The sequence below is a fragment of the Harpia harpyja genome, chromosome 7 (genome assembly GCF_026419915.1).
Source record: "Harpia harpyja isolate bHarHar1 chromosome 7, bHarHar1 primary haplotype, whole genome shotgun sequence".
Taxonomy (NCBI): Eukaryota; Metazoa; Chordata; class Aves; order Accipitriformes; family Accipitridae; genus Harpia; species Harpia harpyja.
Window position 1 is genome coordinate 7,813,891 of NC_068946.1, and position 27,587 is coordinate 7,841,477.

The following is a 27,587-nucleotide window of genomic DNA, read 5'->3' on the forward strand; positions in this document are numbered from 1 at the left end:
CTTTGCACCACATTTTACTATTGAGACCTTAGGCTACGTTTCTGTAGAAGTCCATGTATTTCCCCCCCCCTTCCACCCTTCCCCATTTATATGCATAAACACGGATCATTGTTTGTCTTTTCCTTCCCACCCCCTCCTGCCTTTTGTTACATTGGTGTAAAAAATGTAAAACAAAAATTTATTAAATACTGTGGTGTGTGAAAGAGGAAGAACTGGAAAAAAAAAAATAATCTATTCCACGTATGTTTGGGGGCTGGGCACAGGGGATGGCTGGTGGGTGGGAGGGAAGAGAGGGTGTTCCTTGGTGTTGTACTATACTGACTAAACCAGATTTGCAAGGAGACGTTGATTAGGAGACCTGCTGAAAGTTCTGCTCTTCTATAGCCTGGTTCCAAGGCGCTTTTCTGTCAATTTTTATGGAATGCAAAAGGGGTTTTTGTTTTGATTTTGTTTTTTGTAAAGCTTAAATTGAATCTACATCTGATACTTGAGCCTCCATACTAAAAAAAAAAAAGAAAAAAAAAAGAAAAAAAAAGACTAAAACAAAAAAATAAAATAAAAAAAAAATCCCAGGAAGCAGTGTGTGCAGTTGGTGTCCTCCTTATTTCTCTTTCCTTCCTTGCAGTGTTACTTGGGGTTCGTGCTGTAAACGTTTTCCTTTGTAGCAACTGGAAGCAGTTGCTCTGGCTGTTGGTAGATAGATGTGCCTGAAAAAGGCAAACACCAAGCATATCTGTAATCCAACCAGCTGCTGGATTATATGGCCATGGAAAGCAAGAAAGCTTTTTTTTTTTTTTTCCCCTCACAACTAGATTAGATGAAACTTGTTTGTTTTGAAGAGGGTGCGATGTACGGCTGCTCTTCACACATGGAGCGTTATGTAGCTGCTTACTCGTCAGCCTGTTGTACTTCCAAGATGCTGGCACTGGGATGCTGGCATCCCGCTGCTGGGATTGATGCTTCAGGCATCCAGCAAACATGGAACAGACGTATTGAGAGAAGAAGGATTAGTCCAGCTTTACTGGGTGTGTTAAAAATAGTGGGGGGAGGAACCTGTGGGTTGAAACCCTCAGGTGGGCACAGGAGAGGCGTTTTGGTTCACTTGGCAGTTTGAGGTGGATGGTTCCAGGCATTGGTGCTCACCCAAAAGCTCCTTCTCTGCTTGGTCCCCATGTGATTTGTGAACCTCATCCAGACTTTTTCCCCCTCTTTAAACGTGTGGTGGTCAGAGGGACCTTGCTCAGCTTCAGGTCCACTGCCTACTTCAATGTGCTTTGGTTAGAACAAACTCTTAATCCTGGCAAAATTGAGAAAGCAAATACCTGCTGGGCTCTTCCTGCACGTGGCCATTGGAATCAGCCTTTGGGTGAACTTATGTAAACTGAGACTGTTGGCATTAATATTGATTAACGTGCTCTTAATTTTGCTTTTCTAATGTGACCTATTTCACATCCAGACATCTGCAGGTGATTACGGTCCCGTGCCGTAGTATTTACCCGGGGGCCTCTGGTCTCTATAATGCAGCTCATATGGGACGCAGGCTGGGGAAAGGTGCACACGTGCTTGCCTCGAAGCTGGGATCCCCAAGGGGAACATGTTGAGATTCTGTTGTTGTCATCTCTTGGTTCTGTCCGAGGCAGAACCTTTTTTGAAGTTGGAGATAAGTTTGCGTGAACTCTTGAAGCTCAGAAAGGAGTGTGTTAGCCCAGGAGGGGGGAGACTCGCTGTTCCTCTTGCCTGTTTCCAGTTGTTGTGTGCTAAAGCTTTCAGGGGGTTTGTTTTCCTTCTCCAAAGCCACATCTCATCTCAGATAAATTTAATGTACAGGCTTGGGGTATACAGAGACACCCTAACTGCTTGTGTGCAGGGAGATACCCTTTCTGCAGAGCAGTCGTACAGGTACGAGCTGCAGGATTGATGCAGCTGCAGCAGCAGTTTATTCCTCTTTCTCTTCTCAAAGCGGTGGAACCTGATGGTTTGCCTACTAACTTCCAGCTATGGCTGGGCTGCTACAGCCCCCAGCCTACCACCGGGTTACGTTCTCACTCCAGGACAAGTTGTTTCTGGTCTGTGCCTTTTCTGGTTTAACACTTGCCCCTGCAAAATCTTAAATTGCAGGTTCTTTGGGGGACAGGGCTGCATTACAGTCTCGGAGGGATGATAACCTCAGCGAGAGCCTTTTTGCGACATGAATTTCCATCCACCACCACCTAGATGGCTGCTGGCACATAGTTGGTTGGGTTTTTTTACCTCCTTATATTAGAGGTGGGGTTTTTTGGTTTTAAGAAAAGCTCTTGGTTAGCTGGTACATGGCAATTATCTAGTGTCATGAAGCTTCGTTTCCATAAGGTAGGTGTGCCAAATTCCATCCTACCCCCCTGCCGTAGGTCAGCTTAGTAAATCCCGCTCTCGGTAAACCAACCGTGCCTTCCCCAGCACTTCAGGGCTGAGCTAGCAAATGTCAAAAAACACCTCTTCAATAAAACCAAGCCCCAGGGTCTTTATCTGTAATAAATAGGTATTGAGGTCTAACGAAGCTGTGCTTTCTACCTTGCTAGGACTCTGCTTGTAGTTTGTATTAGTACTGGATATGAAATGTTTTTCTGCAACTCCTAGGGAAAAAGCAGAGGAAATGCTGCTGGCTCGAGGCCAGGGAAGAGGTGAGCAGCCCCATCAACCACGAGAATTGTGAATTAATGGAGTGAAAAAGCCACCAGCTTAGTTGAGGGGAGGGTCAAAGAGCCTGAAAAAATAATTTTCCTTTGTGAAAACATGACTCAGCTCCAAATACTGGCAAGGACAAATGTCATGGGACTGACTAATTGTAAATTAGTGATAATACAGCTAAACCCAAAAGGGGCACAGAGCGGGGAGCTGCATGGGTGGGCAGCGGGGAAGCGTTGGGTATCGGGAAAGCAGCTGGAGAAGGAGAAAAGGGGAGCAAAAAGAAAAGCTAAGAGTGACTGCAGGAAAAGGAAAGTTCTCGTTTTTAAAAGGACAAGTTGTGCTAACTTTTCTTGAAGGGCCTGCAAAGCTTTGGTTGATAATCTTCTTGCTTGCCCAGTGAGATCGAGCTGCTCCTCCCCAGCAGAAATAGCTCGGCACACAGGAGGGAGCCCGCAGTGCCGGGCTGAAGCAGCCATCTCCTGGCTGTGCCACCGCTCTCCCCTGCCCGCCCGAAAGCATCTCTCCTGCTGGGGACGTGGCTTTTACCAAACCGCCGCGGCTTCCAGTCCTGCTGCGGTCAAGGAGCCACCGTGCTGGTGTGCAGGGCCTCGGGAGGGGGATAAATTCATCAGTGTTGGGCATAAATTCATCAATGGGAGAGGGCAGGACCAAAAACCAGACTGAGCAGGGAGGCAGCATCTTCTGCCCAGGTAACTGCCTCCGCAGCTGACCAGAAAGTGATGAAGCAACTTCCCCAAGAAATCCTTGCGATTTAAACGTGGGTGAGGCAAGAAGTGACAAGTCAGAGAAATGGGGACTATGACATGCATTAAGAAAGAGGCAGGAGCTGCCAGATGAACCGGCAAAATAAAACCAAAGGAGGTACGTGGGGCAGGGACTTTTTTTATAGACGTGTGAGCCATGCTAATTAAAATAGGTATGTGTGGACTGAAACACTTTGGTTATGCTGCTCCTTCCTTCTGAGCTGGTTCCAGTCACTGCTGTATCTTCCAGAAAGAGCTCACTGGTGGAGACATGAGGCCCACAGAGATAAGGGGTGCTTGTGTTCATGGCAGGTCGGTCATCTCTGTCCCCTCCCCGCAAACCCTTAGGCTCTTCTAACGTTTGCCAATACTGGGGAAGCTCCAGATCACCCTGGAGAGACAGCAGGTAAAGCACAAGTGACCGAGCTCAGCGGTCGGGTGTGAAAGCAGCGAAGAGCGACCTTTTGAGGTATCAAATAACTCCCTGTTTATCCCGATAGCATCATTGGTATCAAAGGGCCACAAGGTCTCTCAGCAGCACCCTCTGCCACCTGGCTGGGCTTAGCGTCTTAGCAGCACAACATGTCACCCACTGGCTCAGGTCCTCTTCTCCCAAGAGCCACCAGGATGGAGGGGCCGGTTCGCCCGGCCTTAAGGCCAGCTTTCTCGTCTGCATCATCCTATTCTCACTCCGGGGCCAGTCCCTTTGTCAGCTCTCCAGGCTGTCACCCCGCTCGCTGAGAAGAGCATCCCTCTCTCCACAGGCAGCGGGTGTTCCTCTCCAATAAGCAAGGAACTGGAAGGAGATCTGAGAAAAGGTTAAGGCTCTTCACGCAAGCAAGGGGGGATCTACATGACACATTGGGTGTCACCACCTGAAAAAAGGCTGTTTGTGCCAGGAGAGGCGGAAACAGGACAAAGACCTTAATGCAAACAAGGGTCTGAAGCATTCTGCTGTTGCGACACCATAAATTACTCACCGGCACGCGGGTGAGCAAACACAGCTCAAAAGCAACCGCTGAGCAACATCAACCCACCCGCTCCTGCCTAACCCTGCCTGCCCCAAGGCGGGATCACTCCCTGCAAAGCCTTGCCGTCGGGATGCGATCCTGGAGGGAAGTGTTGGCGGGGAAAGGATACGACCACGTCGAGGGAAAGGACGCCCAGGCTGCCCACCAGCCAGGGGAGGTGGCGCAGGACGTAGTCGCCCTTGCCTTGCCCCGGCTCGGGGTTCTTCAGGAGGACGCTGAGGCCGTAGAGCAAGTTCCCCAGCATCACCAGGGCAAAGAGGGAGTAGGAGACACCAGTGGTGGATTTCCTCTTGTACTGGAAGGAGAGGGGCCAAGAGGGGAGCTTGGGTGCAGCTCTCCAAAACCTCACTAGAAAGTAGTATTAGCCACCCTCCCCCTCCAAAAAAGAAGAAAAAAAGGTGGTGACTCAATGCCAAGAGCCTTTTAGTTCCCCTTCTGCTTGTAAGTAAGGACAAAATGAAAGCCCCACCCTCAAAATATTAGTGTGTTAAAGGGAGGGGAGAAAAATGAATCAGGTTTTGGAGCAGAAATACAGAAAAATAGTCCCTTATGAAATGATCAGAGGTGGGGACCTGGGACCTCTAAGCAAAGAGGAGAAAGATGATCCCACCAGCCCTCTTCAATTTGAAATCTCAGGACCCCAGGGTGTCCCCAGGACCAGGCTGCCGTCCTGCCCCACTCACCATGCGGCACTTACGTTAGTGTAGATCTGGGGGACTCGGGAGCACAGGTACAGCACGGAGGAGATGGAACCAATGATGAAGCCAATGATCTCGCTCCTGGTGAAAGGCTGGAAGGCAAGGGGGGGCCGCAAGCAGCCCCTGTGTGTTCAGAGACACGCTTCCCACCCACGCCACGGCTCCGTGCGAGGCAACAGCGGGGCCAAGACCCAGCCTTTGATCTCCCCATCTATCCCTCACCCCGCTGAGCATTCAGCAGGGTCACACTCGTTCAGCAGGGCATGCCCACCCCACCGGACGCTTTATCTTCCTTCCCCCCATCACACAGATTTAGGAACCTGCTCACCTTTGACCCAAGCTCATCCACGTGAGCGGACAGCAGAGACCTCCCTTTAAATGTCGCCGGGTCCTGCGCCACAGCAGCACCTCTGCCCAGGAAGGAGACGGTCGACACCGTCCCCAGGGAAAGGAAGACAAAGGCTGCGTTGACTGGGGCAGCGACTGCAGGGAATCAAGCAGAAACTGGTAAGGGAGGGCTCCTCCATCAGCCCCCAGTGCAGCCCAGCAGCCTTGGTGGGTGCCAGGGCGCCCTCCAGGTAAAGAAACCTTCAAGCTCTCTCTTATCTCTGGCACCAAGTAATTTGGGTAATAGCTGCCGCTGTCGTTTTATCTCGCAGTGATATGGGCAATTTCTAAGTTATCAGGGAGGAAACTGCTCTTATCTCAGCAGACCGCGAGCAGTCGAGTTTCTTTGGGTTTAGGGCTCTTAAAAATCATCCCTTCCATCTAGAAGCTTTTCACTGTCTTAACTCACCACAGTGCACATTCAAATCCCTGCCAGACCAAGCACTGCTTCGACAGCAAGACTTGTATTATATTCTGTAAACAAGCTCTCCAGCATTAATAAAACTATATAGTTGATGGGCGAAATATCAATTGGTTTAGTAAGTTCAAATGGCTTTAATAAGTTAAACAGTTACCAAAGTCGCAAGGGATGCCTGTTTGTAGTTCACAGAAAGCTGCAATGCTAAAAAGTGGATTTTTTTTCTTGTTGTTTAAGCCTTGCAAGAACTGCAGAGCCCCGTTCAGATGCCCTTTTTACTTCAGTCGAACAGGGAGGAAGTCCTCCATCATGTCACGGCTGCCATTATTTGCAAGAGGAGTATTGACCCCGAAACAGCTCAAAAACTTCACCCCTTCCCTTAAAGCGCTGGCTTGAGTCAAGACTTCTGGCTGCGGTTTCCAGCTCCAAGATGGAGTCACCATGTCACTGCAGTAAGTAATTTCTTTCTATACTTAATGCAATTCACAGGGGGGATTGTTTTCAACCCGGACACTGCACATGGCGGTTTGCAGAAGCCCCAGGCACTGCCAGTAGCTATTTGCTAGCTTTGGCTTTCATAGGTGCTCAGGTTATCCAAGAAAAAAACCCAGCAAGCAGTAAGAGGCACCTAATAGCTGCATCAATGGATCTGCAAAGCATCTCTGCCCCAATGCATTTTCCCCAGGGATTCCTCCCTCTCCTGGCTCCACAGCCGAGGACAAGCCAGCCCGGAAGACATGCCAAGGGGACCGCACACCCCCACCACCCTCGTAACCCCAACTCACATCCTCCGCCCTGGTTCTTCACTTTGTAGTAGCAGTAGAGAGACAGCATCACCAGGTCTGCAAGCACGTAGTAAACAGCTGTGTAAACCTGCAGGGAGAAGAATGAGTTGGTCCTACCTGCAGAAAGGCTTCCAGCTGGGATGGATGGAATGAGCCAGCATCCTTGGGAGAGAAGGGAGCATCCCCAGGGCTGTTTGGGTCTCTGGTTCCCAATGCTGGATTAAGCAGCACCCATCCCATCCCTCCTCCCTGGAGTTAGGGGAGTTTGAGAACCAACCCCCGTCGGTACCTGCAGGGGCAACTGATCGGCCAGGAAGGAACCGATGAGGTTTAGGAGGTCTCCGCCCAGCCATCCCAGCAGGAAATATATGGATAGAGCCCGGTCCATGATGCCTGTTTTGCAGGCTTGGTAAAACTGCCTGCAGAGAGAGAGTTGGGCAGAGACACAAACCATAACCCCTGGCTGGTTCAGCGCTACCTGGGGACCATCCCCAGGATTCCCTGTTGCTCCTACCTGGATCATTTCGCAATTGCCACCCGCCCAAAGCACTCAGTGGAGGAGGAAAAGCAGAGATTTCCTCTAGCAAAGCCACGTACTCCCCTGCAAACGGGCCCCCATGAGAAGTCCTGCGACCCGTTGGGTGCTCGCAGCAACCTACTGGGCTCAAGCCCTTGTGATCTGTCCCTCGTGCGGGGCCAGAAAGCAGCGAGGAGAAGCACCAGTTGCAGAAACCGCCTCTCCGGTTACGAAATAATCTGATGATACACCGAGACCGAGCGTGACCCCCATGGTCCCCTCTGCCACGCTTGTCCCAGCACTTCCAAGAAGCCCAGGGCTCCTGGAAACACTTCTTCCGCACTCATGACCTGCAACAACTGCATTGCAGTTGGCTTACATGGGTTATTACAGCTGCCAAGCATAACAACAACAATATAATAACAACCAAGGCTTTGGGGCTGTACTGCCTGCTCCCTCTCTTCCTGTTAAACCCAAATTTTCCAAGCCCAGATTGCTTTTGCCAGGTAGATTTAATAATTCAGGCAGCTTGCACTTGAAATTTGATCTTCAGAGAGGAGTGTCATACCAAGGGAAGGGCTCAGCTGGGTTTTGGGAGCGATACTTACGGAAAAGAGGCGGCTGCGAAGCAGAAGATGGAAACCAGACCCAGGACGACGCTGGCGATGTCCTGGCCATCCTGGGCGCATTCGTTGAACACGTCCATCACCCAGCGGGAGCCGTTGGGACAGTCGGAAAGATTCCCGGGCGGGAGACCCCTCCAGCGCCGTGCATCCATGGTGGCTGGTGCTCAGCTCAGCTGAGGGATGTTTATCAGCGCCCGGCAGCGAAACTCTTCGGATAATGCTTAGGAAAATGCAATAACATGGGAAAAAATCAAATAACACTAGGGGGAAAAATATATCTATATTAGCAACAGGCTCACGGCTCCTCCGGCTGCGGCTTGAAGCCGGCTTGTGTTGCAAAATACTCATTACTGGCTAATACACCTTTACTGGCCTTAATTTTGCGTCCAGTGGGATGACCCGACCGGTAAGGCCATCAGCCCGGCAGGATTTGGCCTCAAATTAAAAATAACACCCAACCGGCACATCCTCACAGAACAGGGACTTACCTCGCTCGCCCACAGCAGATTGGAAATTGGCTTTATTTTTCTTTAGAAACTCGCTGCTTTTTCAGAAACTTGGGGGTTTTTTTGGTTGTTGGGGTTTGTTTTTTTTTTTGGCGACTCCACTGCTTCTTCATAAACTTGCTGGGTTTCCTTTGCAAACCTGCTGCTTTTTCAGAAACTTGCTGCTTTTCTTCCAAATCAGCCGCTTTTTCGGGAAGTCGCTGGGATTTTTTGCAAATCTGCTGCTTTGGGGGGAAATGCCGGGTTTTTTTTGCAAACCTGCTGCTTTTTTAGAAACTCGCTGTTTTTCTGAAAACCGGCTTTTCCAGAAACTTGCTGTTTTTTCTTCAAACCTGCCCGGTTTTTGGAGGGGAGCCGGCCGGGTAATGGCAGGGGCTCGGCGACGTGAACGGGCGCCGCTCCCCTGCGCATGCGCGCCGGGACCTTGCCCCGGCGGGCGGGGCGGGTGCTTTCCCCGCGGTCCGCCCCGGCCGCGCCTGCGCAGCGGTGGCGGTGGCGGCGGCGGCGATGGCGGCGGGGGGAGCGCGTCCCGGTGTGGTGCTGGGCGCCATGGAGGTGGGACGGCGCGCCGGGCCCGAGGCCAGCGCCGCGCTGCTCCGCGCCTTCCTGCGGCGGGGATACCGTCTCCTCGACACCGCTTACATGTACGCGGGTGGCGAGTCCGAGCGCATCCTGGGCACGCTGCTGGCTGGCGGCACGGAGCCCGGTACGGCCGGGGCCGGTCGCAGTGGGGTGGGGGGGCGGTCTCAGAGAGAAGGGGTCAGCCCTGAGGAGAAGGGTCTTCTCTGGCAGGCTGACACCGTCCCTGAGGAGAAGGGACTTCCTCGAGGCCCATTCCCTGAGGAGAAGGGTCTTCCCTGCCAGGCTGACACCGTCCCTGAGGAGAAGGGACTTTGCTGGGGCCCATTCCCTGAGGAGAGGGGTCTTCCCTGCCAGGCTGACACTATCCCTGAAGAGAAGGGACTCCCCTGCTAGTGCTGACCCCCAGGCCTTGAGGAGAGGGGCCTCCCTATCTAGGGCAGACCTGCAGTCCCTAAGGAGAAGAGCCTCCCTTGCTAGGCTGACATGGTCCCCGAGGAGGGAGGCCTTCCCTGAAACCCCTTGAGCAATGCTTTCATTACGTCCCTTATCCCCATTCCCCTCCTGAAGGTGGAACCGTCCCTGCTCATTCTTTCTTTCTCTCTGCCAGTGGAAGTTGCCACCAAGGCCAATCCCTGGGATGGGAAGACGCTGAAGCCCGAGAGTGTGAGATCACAGCTGGACACGTCCCTAGAGAGGCTGAAGAGGGCGAGTGTGGAGCTCTTCTACCTCCATGCTCCTGACCACGGGACCCCGGTGGAGGAGACGCTGCGTGCCTGCAATGAGCTGCACAAAGAAGTAAAGTGGGAAGTCCAAGCCTGGACCATCTCTTGAGTCCCTCCCACCACCTTTTTAAACCAGGGCTGCTTGTTGTGCCCTTCTGCAGTGCCGGGTTTCTGCAACACTATAAAGAGGGAACACAGATGACCAGGGCAAAGCCAAACAACTGACGCTCTGTTGCATGCATGTTCATGTGGTGCACTTTGTTCTCAAAAGCTCTTGGAAATGTTAGAACATCTGAACTTTGCTTTCAGCCGTGTTAACTGAGTAGGTTAAGATTAGCTCTGGTAATGGGTGAAGAATTCCTGAATTGCATTAATCTAATAGCACCATTTAAATTAGAAGGTGTGACTTCAAAATGAACAGAAAATGGGAAATATTTTTGTCAGGTCTTATAATTCATAGTCTATCTAGAAAAGGTGGACAGGGATGAGCAGAGAACTCTGGACTGAAATTCGGCGACTGTCCTTTTCACCATATGCATCTTGCAATCTGGAACTGAATACCCTTTTATTCCTCTGCAGGGAAAGTTTAAAGAACTCGGTCTATCAAACTACGCAGCGTGGGAGGTCGCAGAAATCTGCACCATCTGCAAATACAACAACTGGGTGATGCCAACTGTGTACCAGGTGAGGGATGGGGGCTTGCCGTGGTCTGGCCGATCTTTTGTGGAGGCTGAGATGAATCAAACCAAAAGTATACGAGGGTTCAAATCAGAACAGCATACAGATGGTTCTCTGTCCTTACAGCAATGGTCAGTCACCATGGGAGAGGGTCTGGGACCCCCAAATCTCAGACCAGCCCCCAGTGTGCCAGATATAAACGCAGAAAAGGAAGCTGCTGCAGTTATCTGGCAGGTCTTTTCAGGACATGCATGATTAGAAAGGTCAGTAGGTCACTTCTTGGATAAAGCTGAGTACACACTTGTTGCTTGAGTCAGTGAGTCCCTTGATGTGGAACTTAAAAAGTTTTTGCATTATTGGCAATGCTTTAGGAAGTCTGTTTCTAAGCAGATAATAACCTTGTGTGACCCGAAGCTGCTCTTCTGGATAAGAGTATTGTCAGGGAAGGGTGGGGAAGAGGCCGTTCCAGGTGCTCGTGCTCACTGTCATGAGCTAGTGTTTGAAGTTCTTTGTCTCCCTCATCTTTGTGCAGGGTATGTACAATGCCACCACTCGCCAAGTGGAAGCCGAGCTGTTCCCTTGCCTGAGATACTATGGACTGCGGTTCTACGCCTACAATCCGCTTGCAGGTATGGGGAGGAAAAGGGTGAGATTGAGACAAAAACACGTGAAATGGGGGCTGTAGAAGAGCCAGTCCATCCCTAAACGTGCTGCTGACCCTTTGCAGGGGGGTTGTTGACCGGCAAGTACAAGTATGAGGACAAAGACACACGCCAGCCCACTGGAAGATTTTTTGGGAATGACTGGGCTCAAGCCTACAGGGACAGGTATGTTTTGAGCTGACAAACGAGCAGGGAGATGTGGCAAGAATGGCTACATAAAAAACCCCGCACTAATCATCAGCTGAGAGGAAGCAGAACTGACAAAAGCTCGTGCAGCGATTATGTCTGCACATGTGATTGGGGCTGCGCCTTGTGACTGAGCTTGGCAGAGTGGTTTTTAGGCTCAGCTTCCTCCCAACTCACAGCTGGGGATTGCAGAGGTCCTCAGAGGCTACGAAGAGCTGTACGAGGCTTTCTGAAAGCCTTTCATACTTGATTAGAATATAGATGTACAATTCACTGGGGGCGTCAAGGGCAATGACAGTGATTTCTCTTCTGGCAGGTACTGGAAAAAACACAATTTTGAAGGAATTGCCCTAGTAGAAAGAGCTCTGAGAGATGCTTACGGCTCCAGTGCACCGAGCCTGACCTCTGCTGCTTTGCGTTGGTTGTACAATCACTCGAAACTGCAGGTAGGAGCTTGATGCGACTGTAGCTGGCAGCCTGCACAGCACCAGCAGAACTGGGCAGCTTTTGCAGCACACAAACAGGGAGGGGTCTGCGTACAAACAGTTCTCTTTTAATCTGCATATCCCGTGGGCCTGCAGCGTTCCAAAGTGAATATTGCTGTATGGACTCAGCCTGCCAGGCTGTAGGAGCGAGTCAACTCTGCATTTCCCCACAGTATCCTGTGTTCATAGGATTGGAAAAAGTGGAAGACTTTAAGTGCCAGTTACTGGGGTCTTGGCTTCCTACCCAGACAACTTCCCTGCAAGGAGATGACTTCAGTCATTGGGCTAGGAAATGAATGGTTGTATTCCCCATCTGCCCAAAATGTTCCCGTAGCCTCTCGTAAAGTAGGATTTGGCAGCTTTCGAGGAGTTGGCATGACCTGGGAGATGTTCTGGCCTTGCAAACAGAACTTTGTGGCGTCAGGAGTTACTGGATGTTCTTTACTGAAAAGAAACGTTTAAAGTTTGGCCCGCAGTGGCTTGGGAGGTGAACTAGGTTTCTTTTGGGATCAGCAACTCCTCTTACTGCTTTCCAGGGTTCTCTTGGAGATGCAGTGATCATTGGGATGTCCAACTTGGAGCAGCTAGAGCAGAACCTTGACTACAGTGAAGAGGGTCCCCTGCTCCCACCGGTCGTGGAGGCGTTTGATGAAGCCTGGAACCTGACTGCGCATGACTGCCCCAACTATTTCCGCTAGACTAGGGTAGGGAGAAGAAAGTGGGTTTTGTGGGGGTGGATAATCGAGCACAAGTCTCTTGAAGCACGGGGGAGGTACTTAACCCACCCTCCCCCTTTGATCAACGTGCAAAGGGGTTGAGATTTTTTTTTTCCCTGTATTAACAAAGCTTTGTAGGATCCACTACCGCTGTCAGCGCTTGTTGTGTTGGGCCATGCCTTATTCTTTCTCCCCTCATGGGCCTTCAGCTCTGCACAGCAGCCGCTGTGATTTAGAGATGCAGTTGATTGGGGAAAATGGACACATAATTGGGTGAAGGCCAAACGGTTCTGCTTTAATACAGTATCTTCAATAATTAGGTACAAGAATAAAGCCTCTTTCTAACACAGACCCTACTCTTAACTGTACCTATAACCCAGCTGGCATCTCCTTATTAGCGCTCAGTGACTTTGAGTTAAATAGCTTCTTCCGAAACTTTTATCAGAAGATAAGAGCAAACCCTCAGCATCTTCCCCAGTGTCAGGCGTGCTATGTCTAAGCTGCGCTACATTTACGTGCTTTCTGCCTGGCTTTTGTGTTTGAGGTGGCATTTCCTCAGATCTCGGGGTAGTCTGACAGTAACAGGCAGCAGCGACAACAATCTGAAATTTTATACATAGATTTATATTAAAAAAAGCAGAATTAGGTCATCTTTTACAAAGAGGATACTTGAACTGATAGTCCTTTTCCTCCTGGTGCAAACAGGGAAGGGAAACATCCTCCTCTTTTTGTCTCTAAAATAGAGTAGAACTGTCTGGTGTCCAAGCACAAGGACTGCTGCTAGTCCTCACTGCTGTCATCACCGTCATCCTCCTCTTCCTCCTCCTCCTCCTCCGTGTCTCTTACAAGCTTTTGGAAGTCTCCCGTCTCAGAATTCCACAGAAATTTGATGGTGACTTTAAACTCTGCCATCTCGTAGCCGAAGAGTTTCTAGGAAAGGACACAAATCTGTCACTCCTGCTTTACTGTCTCCATGGCCAACCTAGCAAAAACATGGCAAATACTGCTTCCGGATGGGAACTGCAGCAAAGCAGGAGCCAAAATAATCGCTGTAGAGTTTTAAAACTCACATTAGGAACGTGTAGTGATGTTTGCTGCACCCCACTGACACCCAGAAGTACTGCTCACCTTCCTCTCAGAACTCACACCCTCCAGTGGAATTAAACTGCACAGTTAATTATTTCACATCGAGGGAAACGGCGGCTTGTGCTAACACCACGTTACGACGTTACTCACCAGGACGCGGGCCTGTTCGGGGGTGAGAACGTCCCCTTCTTTGCAGACTTCGTAATCTGAAAGCAGCGTCACCACTCCTGCAGGAACAAAAGCTCTTGGAATAGGCTGACAAATCCTGGATAAGCCCAGCGACACATGGGTAAGAGGTAAGACCCTCTCAAACGCCTTTCCGTGCCGAGGCGCTGGGTTAGGCTAGGCCTAGCTGTTTCCCCTGAAAAAGGACGGTATCTTGGAAAAACTGGGTTGTTTCACTCGTCTTTTGACACCAGTTTGGGAAGAATGGTGCAAAAAGAATATAATAAGTTCTAGCGCCAGCTGGATAAGGAGAAAGAAGTCCATCAGATTTTCTCTGAAACTAAATTCGGCTCGATATTTAATGTTCTCCTTAAAGATCTTACCTGCGCAGATGAAAAACGAAGCTTACCTCCTTGGCCGCTTCACGTACCTTTCTTTAACGCTGTTGGCAATCCCAGCTGCCGTAACTGAGGCTCCATGGAGTGGGGGAACTGCTCCAAGGGCCCCGTGTCTAGGCTCACCGCGTACGTCGCCTTGTTCCCTGCGCGGGCAAAGTCCACCTCTTTGAATCTGGAGAACCACCTGAGACAGAGACGGGTAACAAGATGTGAGAACGTCCCTGGGCTAAGACGGGGATTACGGCGCAGCTCGCCGTAACTTCTTCCCTGTTGTTGGAGGGACGGCAGAGAAAGCCGAGCAAAAAAGCCTTGTAAGATCGTTGCTGCTTTAAGAGAAACGTCAGCGAGTGGAAAAAAGGCTGCTCAGTGTTTCGAAACCACGGCTGCAAAATGCGTACTTACTCGTCCACCTCGTCTTTGGTGCGGTTAGTGAAGAGGAGACCGACTTCGCCTCTCAGGTGTTTGCTGACCTGCGAGGAAGAGCCCGTCCGTGGGACTCGGGCAGCACCCCGGCGCCGAGCCCCTGCCCTTCAGTCCCACACGGCCACCGTGGCTCTGCCAACAACACAGCTTTCGCATCGTGATAATGGAGGTAGTCAATTAAAACACCCCCAGAAAGGCCGCCTGAGGAAGCTCCGTTGTCCCTCCACGTTTATTCTGTGACACAGCTGCCGCGGAGCTTTAGGACGTGCAGAAAAGATTAAAAAAAACCCCAAACAATCCCCCTGGCCCCTACCTTGTGCAGATTCTCCTTGTACTCGCTGCTCGGCTCCCGTCCTAGCGCCACCATCATCACTTTGTTCTTCCCGAAAAAGATCCTGGGGTGGGAGGAGGAGGATGAAGAAGAGGAGGATGAAGAAGAGGAGGATGAAGAAGAGGAGGATGAAGAAGAGGAGGATGAAGAAGAGGAGGATGAAGAAGAGGAGGATGAAGAAGAGGAGGATGAAGAAGAGGAGGATGAAGAAGAGGAGGATGAAGAAGAGGAGGATGAAGAAGAGGAGGATGAAGAAGAGGAGGAGGCGGCTGTCAGCTCCCCTGCCGCTCCCCCCTGCCCCGGCTCACCTGCTGTGCTTCCAAGCATTCCGGACATCTTTGAGCTTGTTGTTCCTCATATTGGCGACGGAGAAGACGAAGATGTACTTGTAGGTGTCCACGCATCGCCGCAGCTGTAAGGCAGTGGTTAACCGGGAGCGGGGCACCGGCCACCGGGGTACAGGAGCACCGGGCCGCACTTACCTCAGCGATAAGCTCCTGCTTGGCCTCCAAGCCTTTCCTGGGCGTCCGCGTCAGGGAGACTACAGGGAATGGAGCAGAGGGGGGACGTTAAGGCGGGGATGGGGGAAAAGCGGAGCGGGGGACACCGGGGGCAAGTCGAGGCGCTCACCTTTACGGTCCCGCTTGGACTTCGGCATGGCGCCGCCGTGCTTCGAGGCCCCCTTTTCGGCGCCGCGTGGGCTGCTGGGAACGCCCGCGGGCTGCCCGGCGCGCTGCCTGCGTTCACCTGACGGTGCTCATGCGGGTTTTTTCGCTCAGGCAGGGGCGCGGGGAGCCCCGAGGCATTAAGGTCCCCTCGGCGCCAGGATCGCGGCCGGCCGCTGCCATGGCGGCGGGGCTATGGGTGCTGTTGCTGTTGCTGCTGCTGCCGCTGACGGCCGCCGTCTATGAGGATCAAGTGGGCAAGTTTGACTGGTGAGTGCTGGGGGAAAGCCGGGGGGGTCCCCACCGCGCTGGGGTCCTCCTCCTGCAAACAGGCTTCCTGCTGCAGTCGCTCGTCGGGCCTTCCCCCTCCCGCCCCCTCAGCCGAGGCGCCCCGTTGTCCCGTCTCACCCCCGCTCGCGTTTCCTCTCCCCCTCTCCCAGGAGGCAGCAGTACGTGGGGAAGCTCAAGTTCGCCTCCTTGGAGGCCTCGCAGGGTTCGAAGAAGCTCATCGTGGCCACCGAGAAGAACGTCGTGGCCGCCCTGAACTCCAGGAGCGGCGAAATCCGTGAGTGAAGCCAGGTTTTGTGGTGGGGAGTACGCCTGTTGTGCTGGGGCTAACGTGTCAATGAAGTTGCATTATGTTTTTATACTGATAAATTAATGCTGGTGATACTGCTTTGTCAGACTGAGAGGATTCAGCGGGCGGTTCAAAAGCTGTTGCTTAGGGCAGGCAGACTGTTCTTTGCATAAGTTTATTGCCGTAAAGAGACTAGATTTAAAAATAATAACAAACAAATGCCTTTGGGGGGAACAAATCTTGTTCTCACTTAACTCTGTTTCCTTCAGTGTGGCGCCATGTAGACAAGGGAACCCCTGAAGGAGCAATAGATGTGATGCTGGTCCATGGGCAGGGTAAGGAGAGCATGCAGATGGTGTGTTGGGGCTAGCAGTTGTTTTTGTAGGTGGGATCTCAACCACGTGTTGGACCCCAGCTTGAACTTGCCAGAATTCATTGCCTTGTTGATCTGTGGAGGAATACAAGTTCTGTGTTCATCTTCTTTTCTTGATTTCCCGGGCAGATGCCATCACTTTGTCTAATGCTGGACGTATTTTGCGTTCCTGGGAGACCAACATTGGAGGGTTGAACTGGGAGATGTCGCTGGACACTGGCAGGTAGGCTTTGGTGTTTGCACTGTCTTTTTCTCTTTGTGACGCTGGTCTAGGAAGGAAAAAAGGAGTTGTTGACATTGCCTGGACTTGCATTATGGAGGAAGATTAGTCAGATGTAAAGTTTCCAAAATAACATTTAGATGAATTCTTTATGAATGCCTGAACTTTGTGGTTAAATCTAATGCTATTTCTGTTTCTCAGCAAACCAGTAAGATGAAGAGATACAAATTTTTTTCATAGATGGATTTCCTCTTCAAATATACAATGCGTTCAACCTGTGTCTGGTTTGGGGTGTTTGGGTTCTAGCCTAATGCTCTCTGTTGAGATCAGCAAAGACAGATAAAGTGGGCTATAAATTATACTTCAAGACTGATGTTAAGTGTTTGAAGAAGGTCTTCAAACAGAGTGTTGGGGTTTTTTTCCTAGGAGAAAATAATTTTCTAACTTATTGTCTCTGACCTGTGCTTAGTTTCCAGGTGGCTAGTTTGGTGGGGCTACAGGACGTGGTGAAATACGTGGCAGTCCTGAAGAAGGCAGCCATCTCTCTTCACTACCTTTCCAATGGGCACCAGAAATGGGTGGAACACTTACCAGAAAGGTAAGAACATATTTTAAGTATAAGTGTAAACTTCTGATAGGGAGCCTGTTGCATTGGAGAGGAAAGGATGCTGTACTTGCCTTATGCTTTTGAAAACATCTGAAAACACTAGTGTGAGAAAACGATGCTTCATGGTTGCTGCCTCTCTTGCAGTGAGAGTACTCAGTACCAGTTGTTGTATTCCCATGGGACTGGAGTGATCCACGTGCTTGGAATTGTTCCCCAGAGCCACTTGAACGTTTTAACATTCAGCGTAGAAGATGGAGAAATGACAAAACAGGTAGAGCTCGATTATGAATCCAAAATACTGAATTTGATGTTAACAAATGTACTTCCAACTAGATGGCTGTGGTGTGGTGTGGTAATTCATTGTTGTTGTAGTACAGATAAATTTCTCTTTCACTGTGGCATTGCCTACAGGCCAATAGATGGATTTCACTGCTGAATGCCCTGAAAGGAAAACCGAATTAGACTTGCAGCTGTTAGTCAAGACTATCTTGGAAATCTAAGGCTGATCGATAATTTCTCTTAGGGTCATGAGTAAAAATAATTCTGACTAAAATTCTTGGTTGTGTCCAAGTTGGTTCTTTGAAGATTTCATTCTGTTGGCAACTTCATCTCTTTGTTTATGTTTTGCTTGGCAGATCAGAGTAGCAGCCCCGTGGCTGAAGAGCTTAAACAATGTGTGCAGCGTGGTGGGGGAGGCAGTGCTGGTGTGCATGGACATGGGCACGCATTCGCTCTATGTTTGCTCCTTGGAGACGGAGCAGGAGATGAAGCAGATCCCGCTGCAGGTGAGAAGTGCTGGAAGAGCATTGTACGCAATTCATTGTCCAACTGGTTTAGTGCCTGACTGAGCCTGGCAGCGTAGGGAGTTCTCCTATTGGTAAACTACAGAATGATTGAAGAGGTGGGGGGGGGATAATGATCCATAAATTGAGGGAAGGGAGAGAAAACTTTTTCTCTAATCATTCCTTCTGGATTGATGTCTTCAGAGCTTTGCTCTGATGGGACCCTAGGCCTCATTGGTTGTGCTTTGTTTATCCTGACATGGTGAACGTTTTCATAAAGCTTATATTGCTGCTGAGAAAAGGAAAGTATTAGTTTTGGTGAAGAAAAAGTTCTCATGAGCACATATGCTTGTCTCCCTCTCACAGTCGCTTGACCTGGAGTTTGCTGATGGCTTCCAGCCCAGGATATTGGCCACTCAACCCAATGTAATCAGTGCTTCACGGACTCAGTTCTTCCTGCAGCTGTCTCCAAGCCACTTCTCTCTGTTGCAGTACAGACACGGACTGCTCAGCCACCTTCGAGATTTCCAGCAGGTAACCAAGATACATGTACTCAAGCAAGAGGGCCAACTACAGCTTAAAATTCTTTAAAACAAATGAATACCCTCGTACTAAGCGTTCTGAATGAACTGCTGAGCTTCTCATTTCAGTTGTGCTCTTGGCTGCAACACTTGAAAACCATTTGATTTGATTTGTACTAGCTGCTGAAATATTTCCAGACATCGGTGTATGTATGCTTTGTTGCCAACAACTGTCAGCGTTGGGGTAGTTTCCTGGTTTTGAGCTGGATAGACACGCGTGTCCAAGTGGCCAGTGGTGCAGTAGCACTTTTATTAGGCCAGCTGAGAGGTTTTGAAAAGCAAGCAAGCTTTAAAAAGCTCAGTAACGCTGGACATAATGGTTCAAAAGCCTGTGGCAGGTCAACTGTTTCCATCTGTATGAGAAGTATTTTCAGTCTTACAAGAGACTTTTTTTTTTATTTATTTGGTGAAACAATGAAATTTAAAATTTGGCTGTGAAAGATCATCTGGTTTTAATTCCAGTATGGCTTAATTTGCTGCACAGGTAGTTTTTGGTGGGGTTTGGGGATTTTCTTGTTTATTTCATGATTTCCTGCTATTTTTTTTTTTCTTTTCAGGCAGCTCTGGTGAGTTTTGCAACAACTGGGGAGAAAACTGTGGCTGCTGTCCTGACCTGCAGGAGTGAACTGGTGAGTACAATTTGCCTGTACTATGTAACCAGCACAGCTCTAGAGTGGATATGCACTGGGGGTGGGTTCCACAAGTATTTTTATTTTCCTTCACAGGCCCAGGGATGGGTAGTAACTTGAGGAAGATATAATTAGGTTGTCAGAGATAGGAAGACAGTGGTAATGCAAGCAGGTCTTGATTATATCCAGCTGAGGCTATCTCTGGCTTGATGAAGCATGCTGTCCTCTGTGCAGCCTGTTTCAGCCTTGTGTATTGTGGGTATATAACCTACGAATCGGCTTTACTGATCGATAGAGGATTTCAGTTCTTAGGGATATCAAACTTAGTAAGGTTTCATTTTTATCAGGAGTAGAATAAAATGGTATAGAACAGAACTGTTTCCTGCCTGTTTTCACAGTCAAGCTGAGGCTTGTCAGGCACTCAAAAAAGTATTTTTTTTTTATACTCTTACTGGGGTCTGAAGCCATGTTATCTCTTCTCATCCTCATTTCAGAAACCTGGAGGTTCTGATGGCCTTCATGCTGGAAGTACTCTGGAGGATTCCTGGAAGCAGGTACGAAGCACGCTTGTTCCCAAGAACAGCAGAAGTTCTTGACAGTTTGTTTCATTCCTTTGCGTGCAGGACAGAATGGAAAAGGTGTTACACCATCTTTTTGGAGACTGATGTTTTGTAGCAGCTGCATGTATATAATCTAAAAATATCTCAAAGCCACAGTTCTTGCTGAATATGAAATCATTCTGGAGAATTTGGTGTGGCATGTATGTTTAACTCAGCTATTTTCTGCCTGTTGTTATAGGAATCCTTAACCTGTTCCAATCAAACCTACAATATTAATCTCTACCTGGTTGAAACTGGACAAAGATTGTTGGATACCACAATTACTTTTAATCTGGAGCAGAGCGGTGCCAAGCCACAGCAGGTGAGCAGGGAGAGATTATTTCAGTCCTGTGGTTTATCAGACTTGCAGTGCCCTCCCTACCCTGATTTGGCAGGATTGGTAGATCCGTTCAGACAAGGTGAAAAGCATTCCACAGACACACTGGATTACTGCATGCAATCACACTGTTTGCTCTTGTGTCACCCAAGAGTTCTGTTTTCTCCAAGGAGATGATGTGGCCATTAACCTCATGGTTTTGCTTGCTCTTTTTTTCCAGCTATACATCCAAGTTTTCCTGAAGAAGGATGACTCTGTGGGCTATCGAGCCTTGGTGCAAACAGAGGACCACATGCTAATGTTCCTCCAGCAGCCAGGTAACTGGCACAAACAGCTAGCTTACTCCATTTTTAACAGTGCACACCTTGTCACTGTAGGACAAGAAGAAAATTCCAAGTCCCAAATGATTATATTTTACCATTGCTTTGTTTGGAAAGTGACAAAATTAATTTAAATGTTCTAAGTGCCATGAAAGATACTGGAGACTCTTTCACCTTCACAAGACATCTCATCTGAGAAAACAGTTCTGCAGTGTTCTTTATGTAGACAGAGCCTTTGAATTTCATGGGTTTTCTGCAGATTTCAAAACTTTTTGTAGGATGAGAGTCTAAGTCCTGTTGTAGATCTTCCTCAAAGTTTCTTCAGAAAAGATCCTTATGGCAAATATGTTAATTTGCAGAAAGGGTTGAAAGTCCATCTTAGTGACATGAATTTTCTAGGGTTTAAAAGGCATCCAGATGTTCACACTGTGTATTTCTTATTTTAAATAGACTTAATGACTGTAACCCTTTTAAAACATCAGATTGCTTTTACTGTTCCTGGGGGGGGGGTTGACAGTGGCTCCAGTTGCATAAAGTATTTGTCTTTTATGAAAAAGCTAATCACATGTTATTAGATAGATACACACTATTTTGCATTTCATTAAGAGCAGTGAATTGCATTGGAAGGGCCTACTGGAAGATGCTTCTATACTGAGTGATGATTTTTCCTCCAAAAGTCTATTCCCAGATACTAAATTGATTTTCCAATATTCTACTCATTTGTCTTTCCAGGAAAAGTTGTATGGAGTAGAGAGGAATCATTAGCAGAAGTGGTAAGCTTGGAGATGGTGGATCTACCTCTGACAGGTGCACAGGCTGAGTTGGAGGGAGAATTTGGAAAGAAAGCAGGTAAACCATAGACTTAATAGAATTACCTTTAGGCATGTGAGTTTGTTTTTCTTCCTGAAAAAATGTATTTATTGTCTTTGCTTTCATCTGAGCTGTGAGTTATGATTCAAAGTTCTACTGATGGCAATTAAAATGAGCAGAAATAAACCCATCTGTGTCTAAACTTTTGAAGTGCAATGCCAAATGCAGATGGCATAAGCGTATTACATTGTTATACTCAAAATCAACAGTCAGCAGTGATAGGAGGGATTTGGCCATCTCTCCTAAACATTTCCCTTTGACCCTTTCTGGAAGACTCATTTGCAATAGCTTTTGTTTTTGCTTTGTTTTGTTTTTTCTTGCTGTCCTGGATGCAGCCATTCAAGGTAACCTCAGTCTGCATGCAGTGTTTTCTAACACTTCTTACTAATGGTTCTTAGTGGAATTTGATGTCCTCTATGCTTGCTTTCCTTAGTGGTGAAATATAGTTGAAGTCTGGTGTTTTGCTTATTTTGAGTAGCTAAATATAAACCCTGATTGGGCAGAATTAAGTGTTTTTTTTACTTCAGGGGCTTGTCTTGCTCTGAGAAATGAGTGCAGAGGGAGATATAGACCGTATAGGCGGGTAAGCTCTATCTGGGCACTTGCTGTGAGTGTACTGGTGAGAAAGAAGAAATACAAAGGAAGAGATGATGTACTCTGCAAGAAGGTTTGCTTTCAGTTGATGAGGGCATCTTTCGGAATGAGCTATAGCACTGTGAAGCGGGAAAAGGTTGGTAAATGCCAGAGCCTATCGCAGAAACGGTAACTATAACTCTGCTATTGTGGAGTGGGAGGCAGAGGCAAAGAATTACCATAGGTTCACGCATGGCAGCGTTTCTTCTACTGTCTGAGGCCATAATTCCAATTATGGAGTGGGACATAATGTTTTTTCCCTCTTGTTATCACCGTTGGTCTATTTGCAGATGGTTTGTTGGGGATGTTTCTGAAGCGGCTGTCCTCCCAACTTATCCTGCTGCAAGCCTGGACTGCCCATCTTTGGAAGATGTTCTATGACGCAAGGAAACCCCGGAGCCAGATTAAAAATGAGATTAACATTGACAATTTGGCCAGAGATGAATTCAACCTCCAGAAGATGATGGTGATGGTCACCGCTTCAGGAAAGGTGAGGAAGCCAGGGTAGGAATCTGTTTCTAGACTGTAGCAAAGAGTCTCAGCTCTGAATTCCCACCCCCGTTTTTAGCTAGGCTTTGGGCAGAATGTTGTGAGGAGATGGGCAGAATGTTTTGTGGTAGCTTCAGAGAGGGACTAGGACTCCTCTTTCTTTGTCATATCCCAAAGAAAGATGCGGTGCTTGAATGTGAGATATGCGTTGTTCTAAACTTTGGCTTTACTGTGTGTCTTTGCTCAGCTTTTTGGTATTGAAAGCAGTTCTGGCACCATCCTGTGGAAGCAGTATCTCAGGAATGTGAGACCAGGCTCCTCCTTTAAGCTGATGGTCCAAAGAACAACAGCCCATTTCCCACACCCTCCACAATGTACCTTGCTTGTTAAGGACAAGGTGAGTCCCTTTCTTCTATCCCTCCATTGAACTTGGTTAGCATGGAAATCTGCCCTTTCAAAGGCCAGAAGAAAGTATCTTTCTGGGTATTGTCTGGTTATCATTGGCGTGGGGACAGGAGGAGACTGAGAGCTGGAAGGAAGCAGACACACAATCTTAAAAAAATTTAAGGATGCTCATCTTGAAGCCTTTTATTGAAACAAAGGAAATAATTTCATCCAGTTTCTTTCATCATGTGAGTTAAGTCATGTGTGGTCTCCATTAGCTAGGTGACAATGGCTGTCCTTTAGCTAGCTGCAGGATGTTTTGTACTCCATACGTGAGGGAGGAGGAGACATGTTGAGACTGCCTCAGTAGGTGGCAGATAGATTTTAGTTAAAGCCATGAACACTGTGTTATGCCATGGTATGGTTTTGGTAGAGAAATGTGAGATAGAATATATGCATGTCCAAACAGAATATTTTGAGGATGGAATAGCTGAATCCAGGGTATGAATGGTCAACACCAGCAAGTAACAGATAGAAAAACAGCTCTCTTTTCTGCCTTAGAAAAAATGTTGCATCTTGTTTGTTTTTTAGGAAACCAAAATGACCTTTCTGTATGTCTTTAACCCCATCTTTGGGAAGAGAAGTCAAGTAGCTCCCCCTGGTTTGAAGCGTCCAATACTTCAGACTTTGCTTCTGCCTATTATGGATCAAGACTATGCCAAAGTACTACTCTTGATCGATGATGAGTACAAGGTAAATTGCTTTGCCTGGAGGCAGTTTTCTTCATCTTCTGGTTAATTATTCCCCTCCCTTTTGGAGCAAGATTTAAACAAAAAAAATGCTGTTGAGTCACATTTTACAGAAAACTATGAGGTTATTCTGGTAAGACAGACCTCATCCTGATAAGCATGTTTGAAATAATCTTTCTGTGTTTGTTTTTTTTGTTTGTTTAGTTTGTTTGGTTTTTGTTTTGGGGTTTTTTTTTGTATGTGCATCCATTGGTTTTTAACCTGTATATCAATTCTTTTCCAGGTTACAGCTTTCCCAGCAACTAAAAATGTCCTTCGTCAGTTAGAAGAAATAGCCCATTCTATCTTTTTTTATCTAGTGGATGCCGATCAGGGAAAACTCTCTGGATTCAGGCTGAAAAAGGTATGGAAGACTCATTACAGTCTAAATGACATAATTTTCCTAAATGTCCTCTGGATGATGGTAGATCACTTAATTTGGTTTACGGAGTTTTGCTCAGAATAGAAAGAGCTCAAAATGTGCCTAAGAAACTTTTAAAATTCAAAAGCAGAGAAAGCTCCCAGCATCTTACTGGTGGAGATGGTGTCTTTTAAGGACAAGATAAAATCTTCTATGTCATGCTTTTTTCTTGCAGGACCTGACAACAGAGGAGAGTTGGGAGGTGATTATACCCACAGAAGTACAGAGAATAGTGACTGTGAAAGGGAAGAGGTCCAATGAGCACGTGCACTCCCAGGGCCGTGTGATGGGAGACCGCAGTGTTCTCTATAAGGTGCCGTTGGAACTTTTTGTTGACTTTTTCTTGATGCATTACTCACGGGAAGATCTCAGCACTGTTTCTAGGTGCTACACTTTGATTAACTGCCCTGTAGTGCTATGTTTTTCTATAAATGCACCAGTGTCCATAACCCTCTGCAGAAGATGCTAATTTTGCTGGAGATTTCCGTTATAAAATGTTTTCATGCAGCAATTAAGTCAGTCAAACATCTGATGATGGGGAAACAGCTGCTTGATTTCTTCAGGTGATTTGTGCTAATAAGATACTTCATTTATTATATGCTTAGTCCCAGATGAAATGCAGATAAATGAGGTGCCTGTGGCACTAAAGTGGGGAGGTCTCAGTTGTTTGTTTTTTTTCTTTTTCTCTAGTCCTTGAATCCAAACCTGCTTGCTGTGGTTACAGAGAGCACAGATACACATCATGAGCGCACTTTCATTGGAATATATCTGATTGATGGAGTCACAGGCAGGATCATCCACTCTTCGGTACAGAAGAAAGCGAAGGGACCTGTCCACATTGTTCATTCAGAGAACTGGGTGGTGGTAAGAAGTTATTCTTGTCTTCTCCTTCTTTACATTTGGGACGTAGGGGCAGTTGCTGAACCTGTATGGAGAATACTTTTTGACCATGCTCTGTGATTTCCTGCCTCCTCTGTATTATTGACTCTGCTTGCCTCGTATTCCTAAAAATCTTCTCTTGTTTCAGTATCAGTACTGGAACACAAAGGCACGTCGGAACGAGTTCACTGTGCTGGAGCTGTACGAGGGGACGGAGCAATACAATGCCACAGCCTTCAGTTCCCTTGACCGCCCCATTTTACCTCAGGTCCTCCAGCAATCTTATATCTTCCCATCTGCTATCAGTGCCATGGAGGCCACCATCACCGAGCGTGGCATCACCAGCCGTCACTTGCTCAGTAAGTCCGTGCTGCTCTGTGTTTATGCTATCCGCACAAGCCATGTTTCACACTGAAAATCAAGCAAAATGCAGTTTACTGCCAAAAATCCTGCCTGTGGGCTGCCCTGGACTCCTGGCAAGTTCATGGATAAGCACCAAGACAGCATTTATGTTAGGTGTTAGAAAATGCTGTCAGAAATGGCCATTTTTAAGATGCATTTCTTTTAATGTACAGTTGGACTTCCCTCCGGGGCCATCCTCTCCCTTCCAAAGGCTCTGCTGGATCCTCGCCGCCCAGAGATCCCTACGGAACAAAGCAGGTAAAGAAAGCGCGATAACTGCTGGGAAAAGCTGCTAAATTTGCTGGTTTAGGTCAGCTTGCGATGATCAAACTAGGAAATGCAGATCATCATCATCCTTCGTGTGCTATTTGCTTGGGTTTTGATTTCTTTTTAAATGCCTTTCAGAGAAGAGAACTTGATTCCATACTCCCCTGATGTGCAGATCCACGCCGAGAGGTTTATCAACTACAATCAAACCATATCGCGAATGAGAGGGATTTATACAGCTCCCTCCGGCCTCGAGTCTACTTGTTTGGTGAGTGCAGGGCGGAGGATTCGATGTAGGACCGTGGAGTTTGTGGGTAGAGCAGCATGATACTGCGGCAGGGAGGTCTGCAACTTCCGATTACGTGGCTGCTCACCGCTTAAACATTTCTTGTTTTAATCAGGACTATAGACTCTGCGTCAATCATTTTTGATGTATCTGGTTTTATGCTCAAAGCTGTGTTACCAGCTCATGATCTCATCTCTTTAGGTTGTTGCATACGGCCTGGACATCTACCAGACCCGAGTGTACCCATCGAAGCAGTTTGATGTCCTAAAAGATGACTATGACTACGTGCTGATAAGCAGCGTCCTCTTTGGGCTGGTTTTTGCTACTATGATCACAAAGAGACTTGCTCAGGTGAAGCTGCTGAACCGTGCCTGGCGGTAGGGCTGCGGGCGAACCGAAGGCTGAGGCTGGAGAAGGTGTCTGAGATTCGGACTGGCTGAAGATCTGCCGCCCTGCATTGCTGCTGGGTTCGTTGAGAAATTCCAGCTCGCGTGACTGATGGATGCAAACATCTGTATTACATTTTTGCTGGAAGATAATTTGGGAGGAAAAGCTGCTAGCGCAACAAAACGGTACGCTGCATGTCTCCCAGCGAGAAGAAATGGAAGAGAAATGGAAAAGAGACATCGGTCTGTTAGGACTAAAAAAGAACTCTCCCAAACCTCCGTTAAAGCCCTAAAAGCTGCCATCACGTCATCTCCCCGATGTTAGTGAAGATAATAGTAAGGACGTGTGCCCTCTCGATCCTCGCCTCTTCCTCAGCCCCAGCCATGACGAACGTCTTGGCGAGAGGAGGACGGAGGGTTGTCGGCTGCTGTGATGTGAATGCTAGACTTGGTAATGCGCGAGCTACTGTATGGGAGGCCTGAGAAGAGGACGAGCCGTTGGGTCGTTTCGTTAGGAAGAAGGTTAGAAATTGGGTGGATGTTGGTGGGAAACGGCCTCGTCGGGTCACTGAATTACGTTGCAGGGCTGTGGGAGGAATTTGAATGTGAAGTCTCTCCATGTTCTTTATTTATTATGATGATAACGTTAGTTCCTTCCCATTTTTCTTTAAATTTTCCCGTATTTGGTGTACAACACTGGGGTTAAGGTGTCAGGAGCGAAGAACCTCGCAGCCTTTCCCCTCCGGATAATGGCCGTTAACTCTTTGTACGTGGATTTATATTGTCACGATCGAGTTTCGCAGCAAGGTGTGCCCCCCCCCGTGAGAGGCCGTGTCCTATCAGCCACCTCCCCAGTGCGCAGATCGCCTCAATAAAAGCCGTGTGCTGAGGAGCAGTAAGTGGTTTTTGGTTTTTTTTTGTTTTTGGTTTTTTTTTTTTTTCATCTTTCGGGCTATTTGAAGCCCTCGCCCTAGGGCTGCTCCCAGACCGCCTGGGCAGGGCGCCCCACCGCGCATGCGCGCCCCCCTCCCTCCCCGCCGGGCACGCCCCGGGGCGCATGCGCCGCCAGCAAAGTTGCTGACTCATGTACTGCGCAGGCGCCTGGGCGGGGCCTTCCTCTTCCAATCGGGAGGCGCGACGCCCTCGTGGGCATTGGGTCACTTCCTGTCTCGCGGCGCAGCGGGGGGTGGGGGAGGCACTTCCGGCCCGCCGTCCCCCTCCGCCGCCGCGGTAACCCCCCCACCCCCCCTCCCCTCACC

At 48.4% G+C, this 27,587-nt stretch overlaps 4 protein-coding genes across 4 annotated transcripts; 2 read left to right on the forward strand and 2 right to left on the reverse strand.

Moving 5' to 3' along the window:
* Nucleotides 1–58: 58 nt before the first annotated feature.
* SLC66A1 (solute carrier family 66 member 1) lies at nucleotides 59–8,788 on the reverse strand. The gene is made up of 8 exons (XM_052793599.1): nucleotides 8,382–8,788; nucleotides 7,876–8,113; nucleotides 7,040–7,169; nucleotides 6,751–6,838; nucleotides 5,489–5,643; nucleotides 5,160–5,252; nucleotides 4,572–4,757; nucleotides 59–4,239 (listed from the first exon to the last, which is right to left on the reverse strand). The coding sequence occupies exons 2-8, from the start codon at nucleotides 8,043–8,045 to the stop codon at nucleotides 4,141–4,143; spliced, it is 921 nt and encodes a 306-aa protein (XP_052649559.1). The 5' UTR covers nucleotides 8,046–8,113; nucleotides 8,382–8,788; the 3' UTR covers nucleotides 59–4,140.
* A 105-nt stretch (nucleotides 8,789–8,893) lies between these two features.
* Nucleotides 8,894–12,777, forward strand: AKR7A2 (aldo-keto reductase family 7 member A2). The gene is made up of 7 exons (XM_052793597.1): nucleotides 8,894–9,105; nucleotides 9,589–9,776; nucleotides 10,283–10,387; nucleotides 10,914–11,010; nucleotides 11,109–11,208; nucleotides 11,546–11,675; nucleotides 12,251–12,777. The coding sequence occupies exons 1-7, from the start codon at nucleotides 8,907–8,909 to the stop codon at nucleotides 12,410–12,412; spliced, it is 981 nt and encodes a 326-aa protein (XP_052649557.1). The 5' UTR covers nucleotides 8,894–8,906; the 3' UTR covers nucleotides 12,413–12,777.
* A 256-nt stretch (nucleotides 12,778–13,033) lies between these two features.
* On the reverse strand, nucleotides 13,034–15,550 carry MRTO4 (MRT4 homolog, ribosome maturation factor). Its single transcript, XM_052793604.1, has 8 exons — nucleotides 15,464–15,550; nucleotides 15,316–15,374; nucleotides 15,142–15,245; nucleotides 14,816–14,897; nucleotides 14,482–14,549; nucleotides 14,112–14,263; nucleotides 13,667–13,743; nucleotides 13,034–13,360 (listed from the first exon to the last, which is right to left on the reverse strand). Exons 1-8 carry the CDS (start codon nucleotides 15,489–15,491, stop codon nucleotides 13,211–13,213), a joined length of 720 nt encoding a protein of 239 aa, XP_052649564.1. The 5' UTR covers nucleotides 15,492–15,550; the 3' UTR covers nucleotides 13,034–13,210.
* A 61-nt stretch (nucleotides 15,551–15,611) lies between these two features.
* Nucleotides 15,612–27,223, forward strand: EMC1 (ER membrane protein complex subunit 1). Its single transcript, XM_052793596.1, has 23 exons — nucleotides 15,612–15,768; nucleotides 15,939–16,063; nucleotides 16,345–16,410; nucleotides 16,578–16,671; nucleotides 17,138–17,266; nucleotides 17,420–17,546; nucleotides 17,911–18,060; nucleotides 18,424–18,591; nucleotides 19,196–19,267; nucleotides 19,762–19,821; nucleotides 20,066–20,188; nucleotides 20,424–20,520; nucleotides 21,256–21,372; nucleotides 22,317–22,516; nucleotides 22,763–22,912; nucleotides 23,491–23,652; nucleotides 23,932–24,051; nucleotides 24,284–24,421; nucleotides 24,799–24,972; nucleotides 25,136–25,346; nucleotides 25,563–25,647; nucleotides 25,795–25,924; nucleotides 26,144–27,223. Exons 1-23 carry the CDS (start codon nucleotides 15,680–15,682, stop codon nucleotides 26,321–26,323), a joined length of 2,967 nt encoding a protein of 988 aa, XP_052649556.1. The 5' UTR covers nucleotides 15,612–15,679; the 3' UTR covers nucleotides 26,324–27,223.
* The last annotated feature ends 364 nt before the right edge of the window (nucleotides 27,224–27,587 follow it).